Source organism: Zonotrichia leucophrys, chromosome 13, assembly GCF_028769735.1.
Source record: "Zonotrichia leucophrys gambelii isolate GWCS_2022_RI chromosome 13, RI_Zleu_2.0, whole genome shotgun sequence".
NCBI lineage: Eukaryota > Metazoa > Chordata > Aves > Passeriformes > Passerellidae > Zonotrichia > Zonotrichia leucophrys.
Window position 1 is genome coordinate 8,022,549 of NC_088183.1, and position 14,358 is coordinate 8,036,906.

The following is a 14,358-nucleotide window of genomic DNA, read 5'->3' on the forward strand; positions in this document are numbered from 1 at the left end:
GGCAGGAAGTCTGAAGTGAATTTCAATGGACTCAAAGCAGCAAATGAATAAATAATCCTTGTTACTCCCCACGTTTATCCTGCAGGCGTGGGATGCTCCAGCACCACTTTATTAGTGAAGAAAAAAACGACCACAGGAGCTTTTCTGTGTGCCCCAGAGATAAACACAGCGTGGCACAGTCTCTCAGCAGACTGCCACTGAAGGTGCTAGTAAGCAATTGGAGATTCCGGGACATCAAAAGCACAGTGTGTTATTTTTCCAAGCACAAACAATAACGAGGTTGCTTTGTGGGATGGTCTGTGAGATCTGTGCTGTTTCTGATGTTTGGATACTGGACTGTGCTTTGAGAAGTCGTGGTTTTGCAGCGTGTGGCAGCGTGTGTCGGTGTCCTTTCTGCCTGCTGTGGCTGAGATGAAGTTGGTAGAGCACAGCTTTGGGGCTATCATGGAGGGCTGACATGGCCCTTGTTCAAGGACTAAAGTAGTTAAGGATAAAAGGAACAGCAAATCAGTGAGTTCAGAGGTTCTCAACATCTTTTATAGCATGACATATGAGTACAAACCCAAATCCTTCTGCAGGTTTCTCCTCCCTTCTTTTGAACTGTGAAGAAAGGGAAGGAGGTGATGATCTTTCAGCAATCCTGTTACTGAGAAACTTTCATCTGGTCTGTTGGTCCTGCTGATGAGGGATTATTGTTTGCTGTGGAATCCCTTAATTCTGTAATCATGTGGAGCCCTGTGACTTCCATGGGAGACTGTTACACAACTATAGTCAGGCTGTTAATTTAGACTTAATTTGGTTCCTAATATCATGTTCTTATCTTTGTAGATCAAACAGGCCACTATTTCCATGCTCTTCAAATTCTTTAAATTGCTGTCTAGCTCTCTACTTTTAAAGCAACGTTGCTTGGAGTTGAGTTTGTTATCTGAGTGACCCAAGTGACAATCTTATCCCCTCAGCTACTCCCAGCTGCCTTGCAGAGGCTAAAGCCAGTTTTCCAACCACTCTTTATCTATATTTGAAGCCCTATTATCTTGTTTCTAGCTCCTTGGCCTTGTAAAAATCAGATTGTCTTGGGTGATGTTTGATTTGCTGTGCTAAGGGGAGCCAGTCCTCCCTCTTGATGGCTATGGAGGGTTGAATGAAATGTGTGCTGAACAAGTGCAGGTCCAGCTGCGTGCCAGTGCAGGTGTTTTGGGGGCTGGCTGCCAGTGCAGGTGTTGGTTTGCAGTGCCCAGCTGGGGCTCAGAGCCATGGGCACCCCTGAGTGCAGAGCTGCAGGCTCCTGGGACCCGTGTCCATGGGGAATTTGTCTTCAGGCAGCAGACAGGGCAGATTTGGGAAGGGCTACACTATATACTGCCCAGATCTTCTGGTCTTCTCATTTTCCCACCAGTGTCCACCCCTTGCTGTTGCTGGTAGTGGAGTCTGGGGCTGGATGAACCCTTAGCCTGACCCAGCAGAGTGGTTCTTCAACTCCTGAGGCTGCCCTTGACCACCTTGACATAGCCCTTCCCTACCTGTAAATAATTCAGTGTTTAATTTCTGCATTTCCTGCAGTACCTGTGGCAGCCAAAAGCCTTAATGAAGCTGACAAATCACATCCTTCAGCAGCCCAGACCCCCCAGGTCGTGACAGTTGTGGTGATTTCCCCGAGTGTCGCCTTCCCCGCAGGTGGCACCGCAGCTGTCACGGTTTATTTGCTGAGTGGCATTGATTATTTTTAGCACCACCATGGAGATAATGACTAAACAGTGGGCTGCCAGTGGAAATTATGCTGGAATCTTCTTCACTTAAAAATACTTTTGCAGTGAGTCTTGGGTATGCTGTGGTGCCAAAAGGTTTTGTGTTTCAAGGGGAAATTGGGCAAGTTGCCCACCTTGGACACAGTGAGGAAGGGTAAAATGGGGTGGCATTTAGCATGTATTAAATTGGAGAGAAATTTAGCATGCATTCAATTGGAGAGAAATTTCTCCCCCTTGAAATATAATTGCCTGAAATAAGTGTCCCTGCAGAGGCTTCTAGCTGACCTTCAGCACATTTTGGCAGCTGCTCTTGATCGGGTTGTGTGATGTTTTCTCGGCAGAGAGCAGCTGCCCAGGGTCATGTCTGAGGTTTTTCTAGCTCTCCTCTTCCCTCTGCAGGTGATGATTGTGGTGGGTGGGCAAGCACCCAAAGCCATTCGCAGTGTGGAGTGCTATGACTTTGAGGAGGAGCGGTGGGATCAGGTTGCTGAGCTTCCCTCACGGAGATGCAGAGCAGGTAAAGGGAACTTTTGCTGCCACCTTCTTTGTTTCCCTAATGCAGCTCTTCAGCACTGGAGGGATGTCCTTCATCCTCCCTTTAGCTTCCTCTGTGCCCCTGGCCTCAAGCACCTCTTTCTTTTTGCCATGACTTCTTCTTTCCCTAGAGACATCTTTCCCTTCTTGTTCAGGTGGATGTCCTGCTCTCTAGTGGGGCTGCTCCTGCCTGTCAGCCCTCCCACTGTCTCCCCTTCGTCATCTCTCTCTCCTGGCTGCTCCTCCATCAGTGTTTCCTCTCCTCCTCCCCTGTTGCTGTCTTGGCAGCCCACAGGGGTCCAGCTTTTCTTGCTGGGTTCCTTGTGAAAATCAAAGGAGCTGAGTCAGTCCCTCTTGGTGCGGAGGAGTGGGTGATGGAGAGCAGATCTTTAAGCTGAAAACATCTGACAGGGCTGTGAATGTGGCTCACCATTTGGTGTTCCCTCTGGCTCACAGAATTACTCACTCAGGTGTGAGCTCCATCTGTGCCTTGTGCTGCCATGTTTTCATGTGCATTCCACCTCCCACATGACACGCATGTTTTATCACGCTCGGCGTTAACCAGCAGAAAACGCCGATTGACATCAACTCGCGTTCCACTCTCCCCAGCCGCCTTTCACACCCTGGTGGCAGCATGTGGGCAGCTCCAGAGGGCTTGCTGTGACCCCCTCTCCCCTTTCCAGGCGTGGTGTTCATGGCTGGCAGTGTCTATGCCGTGGGGGGCTTCAATGGCTCGCTGCGGGTGCGCACGGTGGACGTGTACGACGGCGCCAAGGACCAGTGGACGTCCATCGCCAGCATGCAGGAGCGGCGCAGCACGCTGGGCGCTGCCGTGCTCAACGACCTCCTCTACGCCGTGGGAGGCTTTGATGGCAGCACTGGTAGGTGCTGGGCAAGCACCAGGCACTGCCTGGCCTGGCAAAAGGGATTTTGGAGGCCCTGCAGAGATTGCAGAGCTTTAGAGCGGTTCCTGTGCTCTTCCCCTGGGGTTCTGTAGAGAGGGAGCCAGAAATGGGGTTTGGTGTGTGTTGTAACTATCCATGTGCACGTTCTGACCTGTCAGTAATTGCAGAGAATCTCACCCTTATTTTCTTTTCCTTATTGTTTTCCCTATTTCTCTGCAATAAACCAAAATTATTATATTGCAGAGAATCGCACCCTTTATTATTTTCTTTCTTCTTATTTTTAGAACTGTGATACAGTTCTTTCAGCCTCATTCTCTGTGTGATTAAGCTTTTTCTGGGCTGAAAAGGGATTTTTTTCCTTGTTTAGTTAAATTTTTCATAGCAACATGAATAAAATACTAGCAAGGAATCTTACAGGGATTTGTCTTGGCATGGCTGCATGTTTAGATTCACACCTCTGCCTCTGCTGTAAAGCTCTGCCACTTGGTTAAGCCCTGAACTAACTATTGCAGCAGGGGCTGGGGGAATTTTTAAACCTTTGCATGGATGTTCTGGAATGCTTGAAAGGATGTGGGGCTTTTGGGCTTGGAATTTCGACTCTGCTCACCTTGGTGGCCTCAGCACATTGGAGGGGCAGCAGTCCCAGGGCAGGGGTGATGGGGTAACAGTTTTCCCAGCCACTGCAAAAGTGGCATTGCCATGCTGGTCCCAGCCTGAAAGGCAGGGGGTTAGGAAGTGGGATTGCAGGAGCATGGTGGGAATTACGGGCTTGGGAGGAGGTGGAAGGCAGATGAAAGTGCAACACCAATCTTTTTTTCTTCTCTTTTTTTTTAATTAGAAAACCTGTGTATCCCCTTTTTAACTAGGTCTGGCATCAGTTGAGGCCTATAGCTATAAAACCAATGAGTGGTTTTTTGTGGCTCCCATGAACACAAGAAGAAGCAGTGTTGGAGTTGGAGTTGTGGAGGGTAAGAAAATGAGCAGCCATTTCCATCAAGCAAATGTTACTTGTCAAACAGAAGCCTGAATGGTTAAGTGCAGTAGGAGGGAATGGCAAGAACTGTTCCCTGCCCCAGTTGGGAAAGATTGATTTTATATGATGTAATTGCTGCAACTTTTTCCATTCTCCTCTTTATCTTGGTGAAAAATCATGTGTAGCTTTCCAAGAGCCTCAGACCTGTATCAGACTAGCCCATGCCTCCTCAGAATGCAATCAGGTGTGTGCAGGTTTCTTTGAATCCTAATTCTGCTGGGCTGGTTCTGGCTGGTGAGAGCCAGCACTGCTGTGAGCTGTGTGATGCTGCTGCTGCTGGCAGACGCTGCGTGGATGGAATACCCGTCATGGAAAATCTGCTCAGCCAGAGAAACAGCAGCAGAGTTTGTCCCACAGCCCCAGGCTGGTGGTTTGGCAGGAATACTAAAACCTGTGTTTATTGACATCAGGCAGAGCTCTGCTGGGGTTCCTGAATGAGCAGGGGTGATGACAGCAAAGGCTGGGGCAGCTCAGAGCGGGGTGGGAGGCTGGGCAGGAGGGTGGCAGCTGCTGGCACCTCTGGGTCAGCACCAAACTCGGGGCAGCTGGAGCTGAGCAGCTTGGTTTGGACTCAGGAGAATTAAAAGTTTAAGTAGGAACCATTTTTTCCTTTACAAAATCTATTCTGAAGCAAGTGAAAGGCTTTATTTGAACTTGTCTTTAGTGTGGCATAGCACTTTCCTTAGTGCAGAGCAGCTTTGGCACAAGCCTTATTATAAACCATATAAACCATGATTTACAGTGCTTTGGTTGGACCTGTTTGAGTGGGAAGTACATGGAATATGTTAGTGTACATGAAATATGCTTATGTGAGAAGAACAAGGGAGATAAAGTCAAAATAAATAGTGGTCATTAACTTCAATTTGCATATTTAAGAAGCACCTTCTTCAAAATTGGCCCGTGCTTGGGAAGTGCTGGGCTGCTGTCAGTCATTGGAATTTATTCAAGTGGCTTGAATGCAGAAAAAGTATTAAATATGGACCTGAGAGATGCATTTTCTACTGGAGACTCATAAAATCCTTTTCCTTTCCTTTTTTTGAAAACACAAGTAAGTGTTGCATATGTTGGAGTCCATGATAAAAATAATAAGGGCATGTGATGGGCACAAGAGCTGATCACACTGGTGTAGGGAACAAGCTGCAGCCTGCAGTTAATCCACAGGGTTCATCTGAATGTGACAAAAATTGATCTGATGATCAATTATATACTGAAAATACCTAATAACCTATGTCAGCCAGGGAAATTGATCTTGTCTTGCCTAGATTGGCACTCTTGTCTGATTCACTGCCAAATACCAGGCAGAACCAACAGCACAAATAAGAGCTTGAAATGTTCCTAGAGACAGGAAGATGCAGAAGGAGGTCATGAGTGGGCCTGAGGGAGAAAGAAAAGAGCCGGCCTGTTCTTGGAGCCTTGCAAGCATCCAGAAACAGGAGGATGCAAAAGCCTGAGGCTGAAGATAACTGCTGGTGGGAGTCTTGTGCATGCAGAAAATTGCACAGCTCATTCATGGCCAGATTTTTCTGTCATTGATTGAGAATTTATATTATTTCTAGGTTTAGTACAAAAATTTAGGTTAGAATTTTTCTACATATTTGTCGAGCTTATTTTATGATATGATATTATATTAAAGAATACTATACTAAAACTTTACTAAAGAGTAGAGAAAGGATACAGACAGAAGGCTACAAAGAATAATGAAAACTCATTACTGCTTCCAGAGTCCTGACCCAGCTGGCTGTGATTGGTCATAAAGTGAAAACAATTCACATGAAGCCAATCAAACAACCACCTGTTGGATAAACAATCTCCAGACCACATTCCAAAGCAGCAAAACACGGCAGAAGCAAATGAGATAATATCGTTTTCATTTTTCTCTGAGGCTTCTCAGCTTCCTAGGAGAAGAAATCCTGGCAAAGGGATTTTTCAGAAAATATGACAGTGACAGGTTTAGGTGTGTTCCCTAGAGCCACCTGAGGCAGGGCCTGTCCTGGGCTGGACCTGTGGGTAAGCCTGGCTGTGTAAGAGCCTAAATGAGAGATGTGGGACTCCAGGCAGCTCTTCAAAATGCAGTTTATTACATCCAACAGGTTACAGCAGTCCAGGGTCGTGGGCGACAGAGCCTGTGCCTACAGCTGTCAGCTCCAGCTGCAGGCAGGCCTGGAGCTATTTTTGGCTACCTTGCATTATATACTTTTCTTTCCTGAGCATCTTAATACAGTAGAACCAATTGATACCTTAACTTTTATCTATAGCCTATCATAACTGCTATAATTACCATATTCATGTTACTGTTCTCCAACGGCTAAAAGTATGTCACAGTTCAAGCCAGAAGTTGTTTTTCAGTTTTCTCACAGTGGAAAATTCTGAGACCTTTTTTATACCTGCAACATTTGCTGACTTGTTTGTCTGTGCTATCTTTCTGCTTGGTGAAAACATCTTCTTGTTTATCCTTTGCTCTAAGTGGGTTTACCCTTTTATCTAAGTCGTAGAGGTGGGTTTATCCTTTGCTCTAAGTCATAGAGGTGGGTTTACCCTTTTATCTAAGTTGTAGAGGTGGGTTTATCCTTTGCTCTAAGCCATAAAAGCCCTTCCTAACTAACACACCCTTTTCCTCCTTGGTTATCCAGTAAGACCGTCTCAGCAATTCTTTCCTTCTACATCAAAACTTGCTTCCATCTCTATTCCTCCATGAGGCTCTACATTCACAAATCTTTCTGCTGAGCATATCTGTGGGACTTTGTTGCCACACTTGCCCCCTTGCCAGCCTGGGGAGCCGTCACCTTTGCCGTGTGTGTTGCAGGGAAGCTGTACGCCGTGGGCGGCTACGACGGCGCGTCGCGGCAGTGCCTGAGCACGGTGGAGCAGTACAACCCTGCCACCAACGAGTGGACCTACGTGGCTGACATGAGCACGCGGCGCAGCGGGGCAGGTACTGCTCAGCACGAGCACCACCGTGGGCTTTGCAGGCAGCGCCGAGATGAGAATCTCGACTCTTTCAGAAGGCTGATTTATTATTTTATGTTATGTAATATGTTAAAAGAAAGTGATATAGCAAAATGACAGTAAAAGAATAGAAGAAAGGATTTCATCAGGAAGGAATGGTAATAAAATCTTGTGACTGACCAGAGAGTCTGAGACAGCTGGACTGTGATTGGCTGTTAATTAAGAACAACTGTCGCAGACATCTTTTTATGAGAAATCTTTCCTTAGGATTTTTTTCCTCCGGAGAAGATGAGAGGCCTCAGGAACAAAATGTAAACAATGGTTATCTGCTGCTGTGGAATGCAACAGGTAGATTTTTGATTGGTCTCATGTGGATGTTTGGAATTAATGGCCAATCACAGCCCAGCTGGCTTGGACACAGTGTCTGAGCCACAAACCTTTGCTATTCTTCTTTCCTTTCTATTCTTAGCTTAGCTAGCCTTCTGAGATGAAAACTTTTCTTCTATTCTTTTAGTACAGTTTTAATGTAATATATATCATAAAATAATGAATCAAGCCTTCTGAAATATGGAGTTAAATCCTTGTCTCTTCCTTCAACATAAGACCCCTGTGACCACCATCACAAACAACCATGAGACCAATCACAGATGCACCTGTTGCATTCCACAGCAGCAGATAACCATTGTTTACATTTCATTTCTGAGGCCTCTCAGCTTCTCAGGAGAAAAGATCCTAGCAAAAGGATTTTTCATAAAATATGTCTGTGACACACCGCCTGCTCTGCTCACACACAGGGAGGGAAAGTGGGATTTGCCATTGCTGGGCTTGCAAGTGCAGCCTCTTGTGTGCCCTGCTTCCCGTGAGGGGTGAAAGTGTAATGGCTTGGAATCTCTCAGCAGCTCTCATGGCTTCTTGTATTGCACTAAAGAGTTATTTAGTTGTTTGCACTGGCTGTTTTGGTAATTTGCATTGTTCACATTATTTGTATCCTGTGACCTCGTGGTCTTCCCCTTTTTCCCCCTCATCTGCACATTGTGTAGGATAACAAAATTGATCTCAGATTTTCCCTTCTTAGCTAGTTTTTAGTTGATTTTTTGCAAGAGTTGGCGATCTGATTGGAGGATTAGAGCAAAGGACCTGTTGTAAAATGATTGGATTCTAGTCTTAAAGGTTTCTAATTTGCTACATGATCTTGGACCAGATAGTAATTTGTCTTCTCTGTGATTGTTCCTCTCTGAAAGGAAGAAGAGCTCTTATCCACTGCATTTAAAATGATCTTCAGGTGAATGGGAATTTGTCACTGTTGATCTTAATGCTCAGTGTGTGCCATGGGTCCTCCCTGATATTAAATTGTGCAGGAACCCACAGGCAAGCCTGGGGGCTGCTCTTTGGGGCTGAAATGACCCTGCAGGTTAAGCTGTGGTGGGAGTTCCCTTTAGAGCTGGGCAGGTTGAGGCTGCTCCCTTTCACCTTGTCTTTCTCTCCTCACTCCAGTATCTTTTCTGTAGCTCCAGGTGAGGTAAATATGGACACACTGTTGGTTTGAGTTCTGTGGAAGAAGTTTGTGGTATCTGCTTGATGCTTAAACCTAGTCCAGTGCAGCCTTCCAGGAGAGCAGAATGAGTATCTCCTATTGCTGGCAATGTGTTGAAACAGCAAGAATTTTGTGGCTGCAGTGAGATGGATTTTATTGAGCTGTCTTTGTTGGAAACGCTCTGAGTGCTGCTTTACAAGTGTTTCTCCATGTAGCAAGTCCTTTGTTAGGAATGCTCATACTCCCCTGCCAAACTTTGCAGTTTTCTGTTCCCACCTGACAGCTGAGCTCCTCAGGCTCTGGTTGTCCCACAGAGGCCCCTGCAGCAGGGATGGAGGGGACTGCCCAGTGCCACTGCCACCAGCAGTGCTGCAGCACAGTCTGCTGTCCGGCCCCAGCAATGACACCCTGCTCTGTCCCCGTGCTGACATCTAGTGGGGCTGGGGACAGGTGTCCCCAAGTCCCTGGAGGCTCTGGGGCTGAGGGGATCTGCAGGTTCTGCCCAGCTTTTGTAGAATCATAATTTTTTTAGATTGGAAATGACCTTTAAGGTCATCAGGTCCCACTGTTAACCCAGCACTGCCATGTTCATGCTAAACCACATCCCCAGGTGCCACATCTGCACGTTTGTTGAACACTACCAGGGTTTGCTGGACCAGCTGTGTGGCTCACTTCCCCTGTCCCTGCATGCCCTGTCTCACTGCACAAGGAGGCAGTTTCATGGGAAAAAGCTTGAGCATTTCTGACTCATTTATTCTCTTGCTTGCTAAATTAGTTTACTCATTAAATTATTTCTTACAAGTATAAGATTTCCACTAACAGCTGAATATAATCAAATGCCAAGGTGCTGCACAGCCAGGCTGCTGGGCTCAGATGCAGTTAAGTGATTTTCCATTTCCCAGTGACCTGGGAGACAGCTGCTCCAGCTCAGGAGCCGGGACACACATGTGGATGTGTTCTGCTCTTCCCAAGTCCTGCATGTTGGAGTACTTCAACCACACCAAGGATGTGGCCCAGCAAGGTGGATATTTATGGCAGTTAGAGATTAATTGTATGTTTGCCAGAGGTGAACCGTGAATCCTAATGTCATATTAGGATTTCAGCACTCGGTACAGTGAGAGATGGCTGGCCAAAACCAAATCTAGCAGTAGCAGGCTAAGATAATTTAGAGAGGGGAGGGGTGACAGTGGTAGATTTATGTATCTGTCCCCAGATGGGGCTGCTCCTGATGGAGCTGCAGAGCCTCAGTGGTGCCTGTTCTCTGGCTCAGCAGCTGTTCCTGCCCTCTCCTTTCCTGACCAGGAGAGATCCTTGAACAGGGACCAAGTCAAAAACCTGTTGCTATCAGGCTGGCAGGACCCCTCCCTGCACACTGGTTAATGCCCATGGTTGAAATGATGTGATTCAGATCTGTTTCTGTTTTACTAACATCCCACCTTGTTAATTTTAATAGAGGCCTTTGAACCTATTAATGAAGTTGCTGGAAGTTTTAACTCTCACGGATTGGTGAACATTTTAATTAACTAATTTACTTAATATTAGGCAGAAGTAGCTTTAAGATCCAGGTAATTCCAAGAGATTTGACCAGGGGTCTCCAAAAATGGCTGAGAAGGTGGCATTGGAGGCACCTAGTCTGTGCCATGTGCTGCCAGGTTTTGGGGTGGGAGTGGGAGGAGAGGAACCAGGTGGCAGCTTCAAGAGCTATAAATTGTTGAGGAGAGGAACATCATCCAAGGGATGAAGTCGTGCGTCACAATGGCAGCAGGAAAAACAAATGTCCTGGAAGGGGAATCAGGCTAAAAGCAGAGGGTCCCATGGCAGAAAATATCAGGCAGATGGAAACAAGGTGGGGTGGGAGGCAGAGAGGAAGTCAGTGCAAAGAGATGGAATAAAGGCAGAGGAGAAGACTGCTGGTCTTGGATAGCCTGACAGCTTCCTGGGGGGGGACATCTGCCAGGCACTACTGTGCAGGTTGCTGTGGTGCCACGGGGTGGGTGGGTGCAGAGCTGACCCTGTGCCTGCTGATCTTGGTGCACATGTGGCCCATGCTCCTGGAAGTGCCTTGGAGAGGCCAAGGCCGTGCCCAGGGATGAAGCAGGGATGTGCAGCCCTGTCCCTGTGCTGTGGCTGACCTGGCTGTGCTTGGCAGGTGTTGGTGTGCTCAGTGGGCTGCTCTACGCCACCGGGGGCCATGACGGGCCCTTGGTGAGGAAGAGTGTGGAAGTCTACGACCCAGGGACAAACACCTGGAAGCAAGTAGCAGACATGAACATGTGCAGAAGAAATGCAGGTAACCATGATAAGCCTTTCTGTGGTGGTTGGCTCGGTTGTCTGTGTGTGGTTTTTAATGCAGTTGGTGTGCTTGTGGTGTATGTGATCAGTGTTGCAGAAGATAAAAATGGGAGTTGAGGGATCTGCTTGGGGGTGAATTGGAATGTGGCAGCAGCACGCTGTGGGGGATGAGTTGGCTCCTGTCTCACCATCTGTGCTCTGCTTTGAGGGGTGTGTGCTGTGAATGGTCTCCTCTACGTGGTGGGAGGCGATGATGGTTCCTGCAACCTGGCCTCGGTGGAGTACTACAACCCCAGCACAGACAAGTGGACGTTGTTGCCAACCAGCATGAGCACAGGGAGGAGTTATGCAGGTAAACAGGCAGTGGGAGAGTGGGCAGCAGTGGGGTCATCCCTAAACTTGAGGGCTGTGCCCCCTGAAGCTTTAATTGTACTTTTTTTGTATGTTTTACATTGATTTCAGTAGAAGGAACTTTCACAGAAGTGGTAGACACCTCCCTCGTTGCTGGCCTTTGGCTTTGCAGGATGATTGTAGCCACGTGGCAACCCAGGAGCTGCTCCCACCATAACTGTGTCTGTCTGTTCTTACAACAGGTGTGGCTGTGATTCACAAACCCTTGTGACACACGATCAAGCCAATGTGAGGAGCAGAAGTGAAGTGGATCCAGCTAGGTGGTGTTGGGAAGATGACTGACTTCTGACTTGACCCATCTCATTGCTGTTAATGTCTTAGCATGACAAGTGATACGTTGCAAGCATCATCCACTCTGCAGTGGATTGCATAGCCAAGTGAAAATCCCTCTGGGGACGTGTTCCATGCTAGACACGAGGTGTTGCTTGTTATCTGTGGTGCAATCAGCTGTTCTTCTCGATGGCATGTGTCCTGAGATAAACACTGTGCTTGGACTGCAGGCACGGGATTTTTTGTGTGAAACAAAACTGCTACGTTTGGGCATGTGAGTAAAAACGAACGTTTCTGGATTTCTTCCCTACTGATGCTCCGTGCACATTGCTGGTTGAACTACTTACTCACTGTGCCTGGAGGGTGGACTTTAATACTGGCAGGGGAAACTCCTGAGTTCCAGCTGAGAAAAAACAGCAGAAATGGACTGGAACAGGGTGGTCTGGCTCGAGTGTGACGCTGTCTCAGCCGTACGTTTGTACATGCCACTGGACTGCTGTGTGTATCCCTGAAATGCTTGTGGAAATAAACACCATGTGGTTTTTCTACTTGCCATGGATGCTGTGTGCTGTGCGTGCCGGGACCTGCTGGGCAGTGCCTTCCCTGGGGCTGAGCTCTCTGCACCTGAGCCACACCAACCCACAGCCCCACATTACACATGCTGCTCCCACGGGCTTTGTTGCTCCTGTGAAACAAATGTTGCTTGAATAGAAAATGTTCCCAACCCACACTTTTCAGCTGTGCTGAAAGCTTCAGTTCTAGCTCTGTCCAGCATCTCAATGCCATTTCATAATAGAGCATTTAGATGTTAAAAAAAAACCCTTATGGTGCCATTAATGTAGAGACATTCCGTGCAGTGAGAGCCCTCTGTCACCCAAGCAGGGATTAATGAGCCAAGTAAAATACCTGCAGTGTTTTAATGCTTCCAGAGCAGGGAGATTAACTAATCACTGTCACTGTAATTGCTATTTTAGTCTTGCCCTTACTAAAAGCATTCCTCTATTAGTATGAAGAACTCATAAGATTATTCAAAACAGACAAATCTAGATCCAGATGTAAGGGACCTGTCTTGCTTATATACCAAATTCTTAAAGTTTTCTGTTTAAGAAGATGTTTGACTTTAAACTACCTTTTTGTGTCTCTCTATGAGCTCTGACATGCTTCTGCATAGAGGTGAGGTCCCAGAAGCTCCTTAGCTAAAGGGAACTAGTGAAGAAAAATATTTTCTCTACTCCTTGTTGTTTGGGTTGGTTTTTTTCCTTTTTTCCCCTTGTAGATCAGCTGAGGCTTTTTGTTGTGGGCAGATGTCCAGAGTTTTTATGCTGGTTTCTGTCTCCATAGATCTGCTCAGTGTGACCTTGACAGTAGAAGAGAAAAATATTTAAAAATTTATTTCAGAGGGATCCAAGCTGCATCATCTTGTGCTGCTTTTGGAGAGGAGTGGGTTTCTTCTATAAATATATGTTCTATGGTGTTTGAGTTGACATAGTCCTTGTTAGATGGGTGCCTGTTCACTGTGGGGAAACAGCCCCTGCCTGTGTTGTGTCACTGCCTGCAGAGGGGCTGGCACTCCCTTCATGGGGAATGTGAGGTAGCTCCCACTCCTCTTGGGATGTTCTTGCTTTCACAACAAGGGCAAACTGTCTAAAGAATAGGCATTGCTACTCTTTATGTCTGCACTTCTATTGTACGTGAGCTCAGAGGCCCTGAAAATAGTAATTAAGAAAAAAAAAATTAGTCTTTTTCAAAATACCCTTTAAACCTTTTGCTTTGAGTTTTACAGTCTGCAGCAAAATGTGCCAAACCAATAGTGTGACATGCTGCTCTCCTGTGAGGTGTTGCTTACTGTAAAAGCCATTGGGGCTGGTAGGAATGTACCCTGGTAGGAATGTATCCCAGTAGGAATGATCCCAGTAGGAATGTACATCCCAGTAGGAATGATCCCAGTAGGAATATTCCCCTGACTGCAGCTGCCTTGGGGTCAGAGTCCTGAGATGCACCTTTATGGTGGCATAAGGAAGGTGATGAGGCCTCAGCTGGGACAGACTCAAATTCACTGTCCCAAAAGGTGCTTCCCTTCCATGCAGCCTGGGAATAAAGGATAAAATGGGACAGACAAAACATTTCAGTGCAAGGTAGCATCTGTTGTTAGGCAGAGGTGACTGGACAAGGCTGGGCAAGCATTTGGGCACTCATTAGGTCTGGTACAGACACAAAGCTAAATAAACTCCTCTATAAGCTACTGTGCAGCCCAGCTGCAGCTCCACAGTTGGGAACAGTTCCCAGCCAACATTCTCACACCTCTGGCTTCTCTGGAGTAGAGGCCAATATTACCCAGAGACTATGAGTTTATGTGGGCTGGAGATAAAAATTGGTAGGTACTGCTAGAGAGGGGCAAGGCTGCAATTTGCTGTTTGTCAGGTGGGGAAAGTGGGTACAACTGGAGGTGGGATAATTTTATCCCTGCTCTCCATCTGTTCACAGACCTTTCTTAATCACTAGGTTTTGGTGGTTCTCTGCTCTTGTAAAATGGCATTTCTGCCCAGTGCTGGCCCAGGGCTGGCATGCTGGACAGGGCTAGGACTCACAGCCCTTGCCAGGGGTGGGGGATGCTGTTCCCAGCCCAGCCAGTGCTCCTCGTGGTGTTCCCTCCCTTCCTTCCCAAACGTTGCAGTGTTATGCAAGTCA

At 47.0% G+C, this 14,358-nt stretch overlaps 1 protein-coding gene across 1 annotated transcript in view; it reads left to right on the forward strand.

Annotated features, from left to right (window-relative positions):
* The window catches only part of KLHL3 (kelch like family member 3), a 45,227-nt gene extending 33,004 nt beyond the window's left edge, over positions 1-12,223 (forward strand). The window contains exons 9-15 of the mRNA XM_064724601.1: positions 2,145-2,262; positions 2,963-3,160; positions 4,051-4,152; positions 7,021-7,149; positions 10,847-10,987; positions 11,198-11,341; positions 11,583-12,223. Of these exons, the coding sequence (XP_064580671.1) occupies positions 2,145-2,262; positions 2,963-3,160; positions 4,051-4,152; positions 7,021-7,149; positions 10,847-10,987; positions 11,198-11,341; positions 11,583-11,611 (861 nt within the window). The 3' untranslated portion in view covers positions 11,612-12,223. The remainder of the gene's footprint in view (positions 1-2,144; positions 2,263-2,962; positions 3,161-4,050; positions 4,153-7,020; positions 7,150-10,846; positions 10,988-11,197; positions 11,342-11,582) is intronic.
* The last annotated feature ends 2,135 nt before the right edge of the window (positions 12,224-14,358 follow it).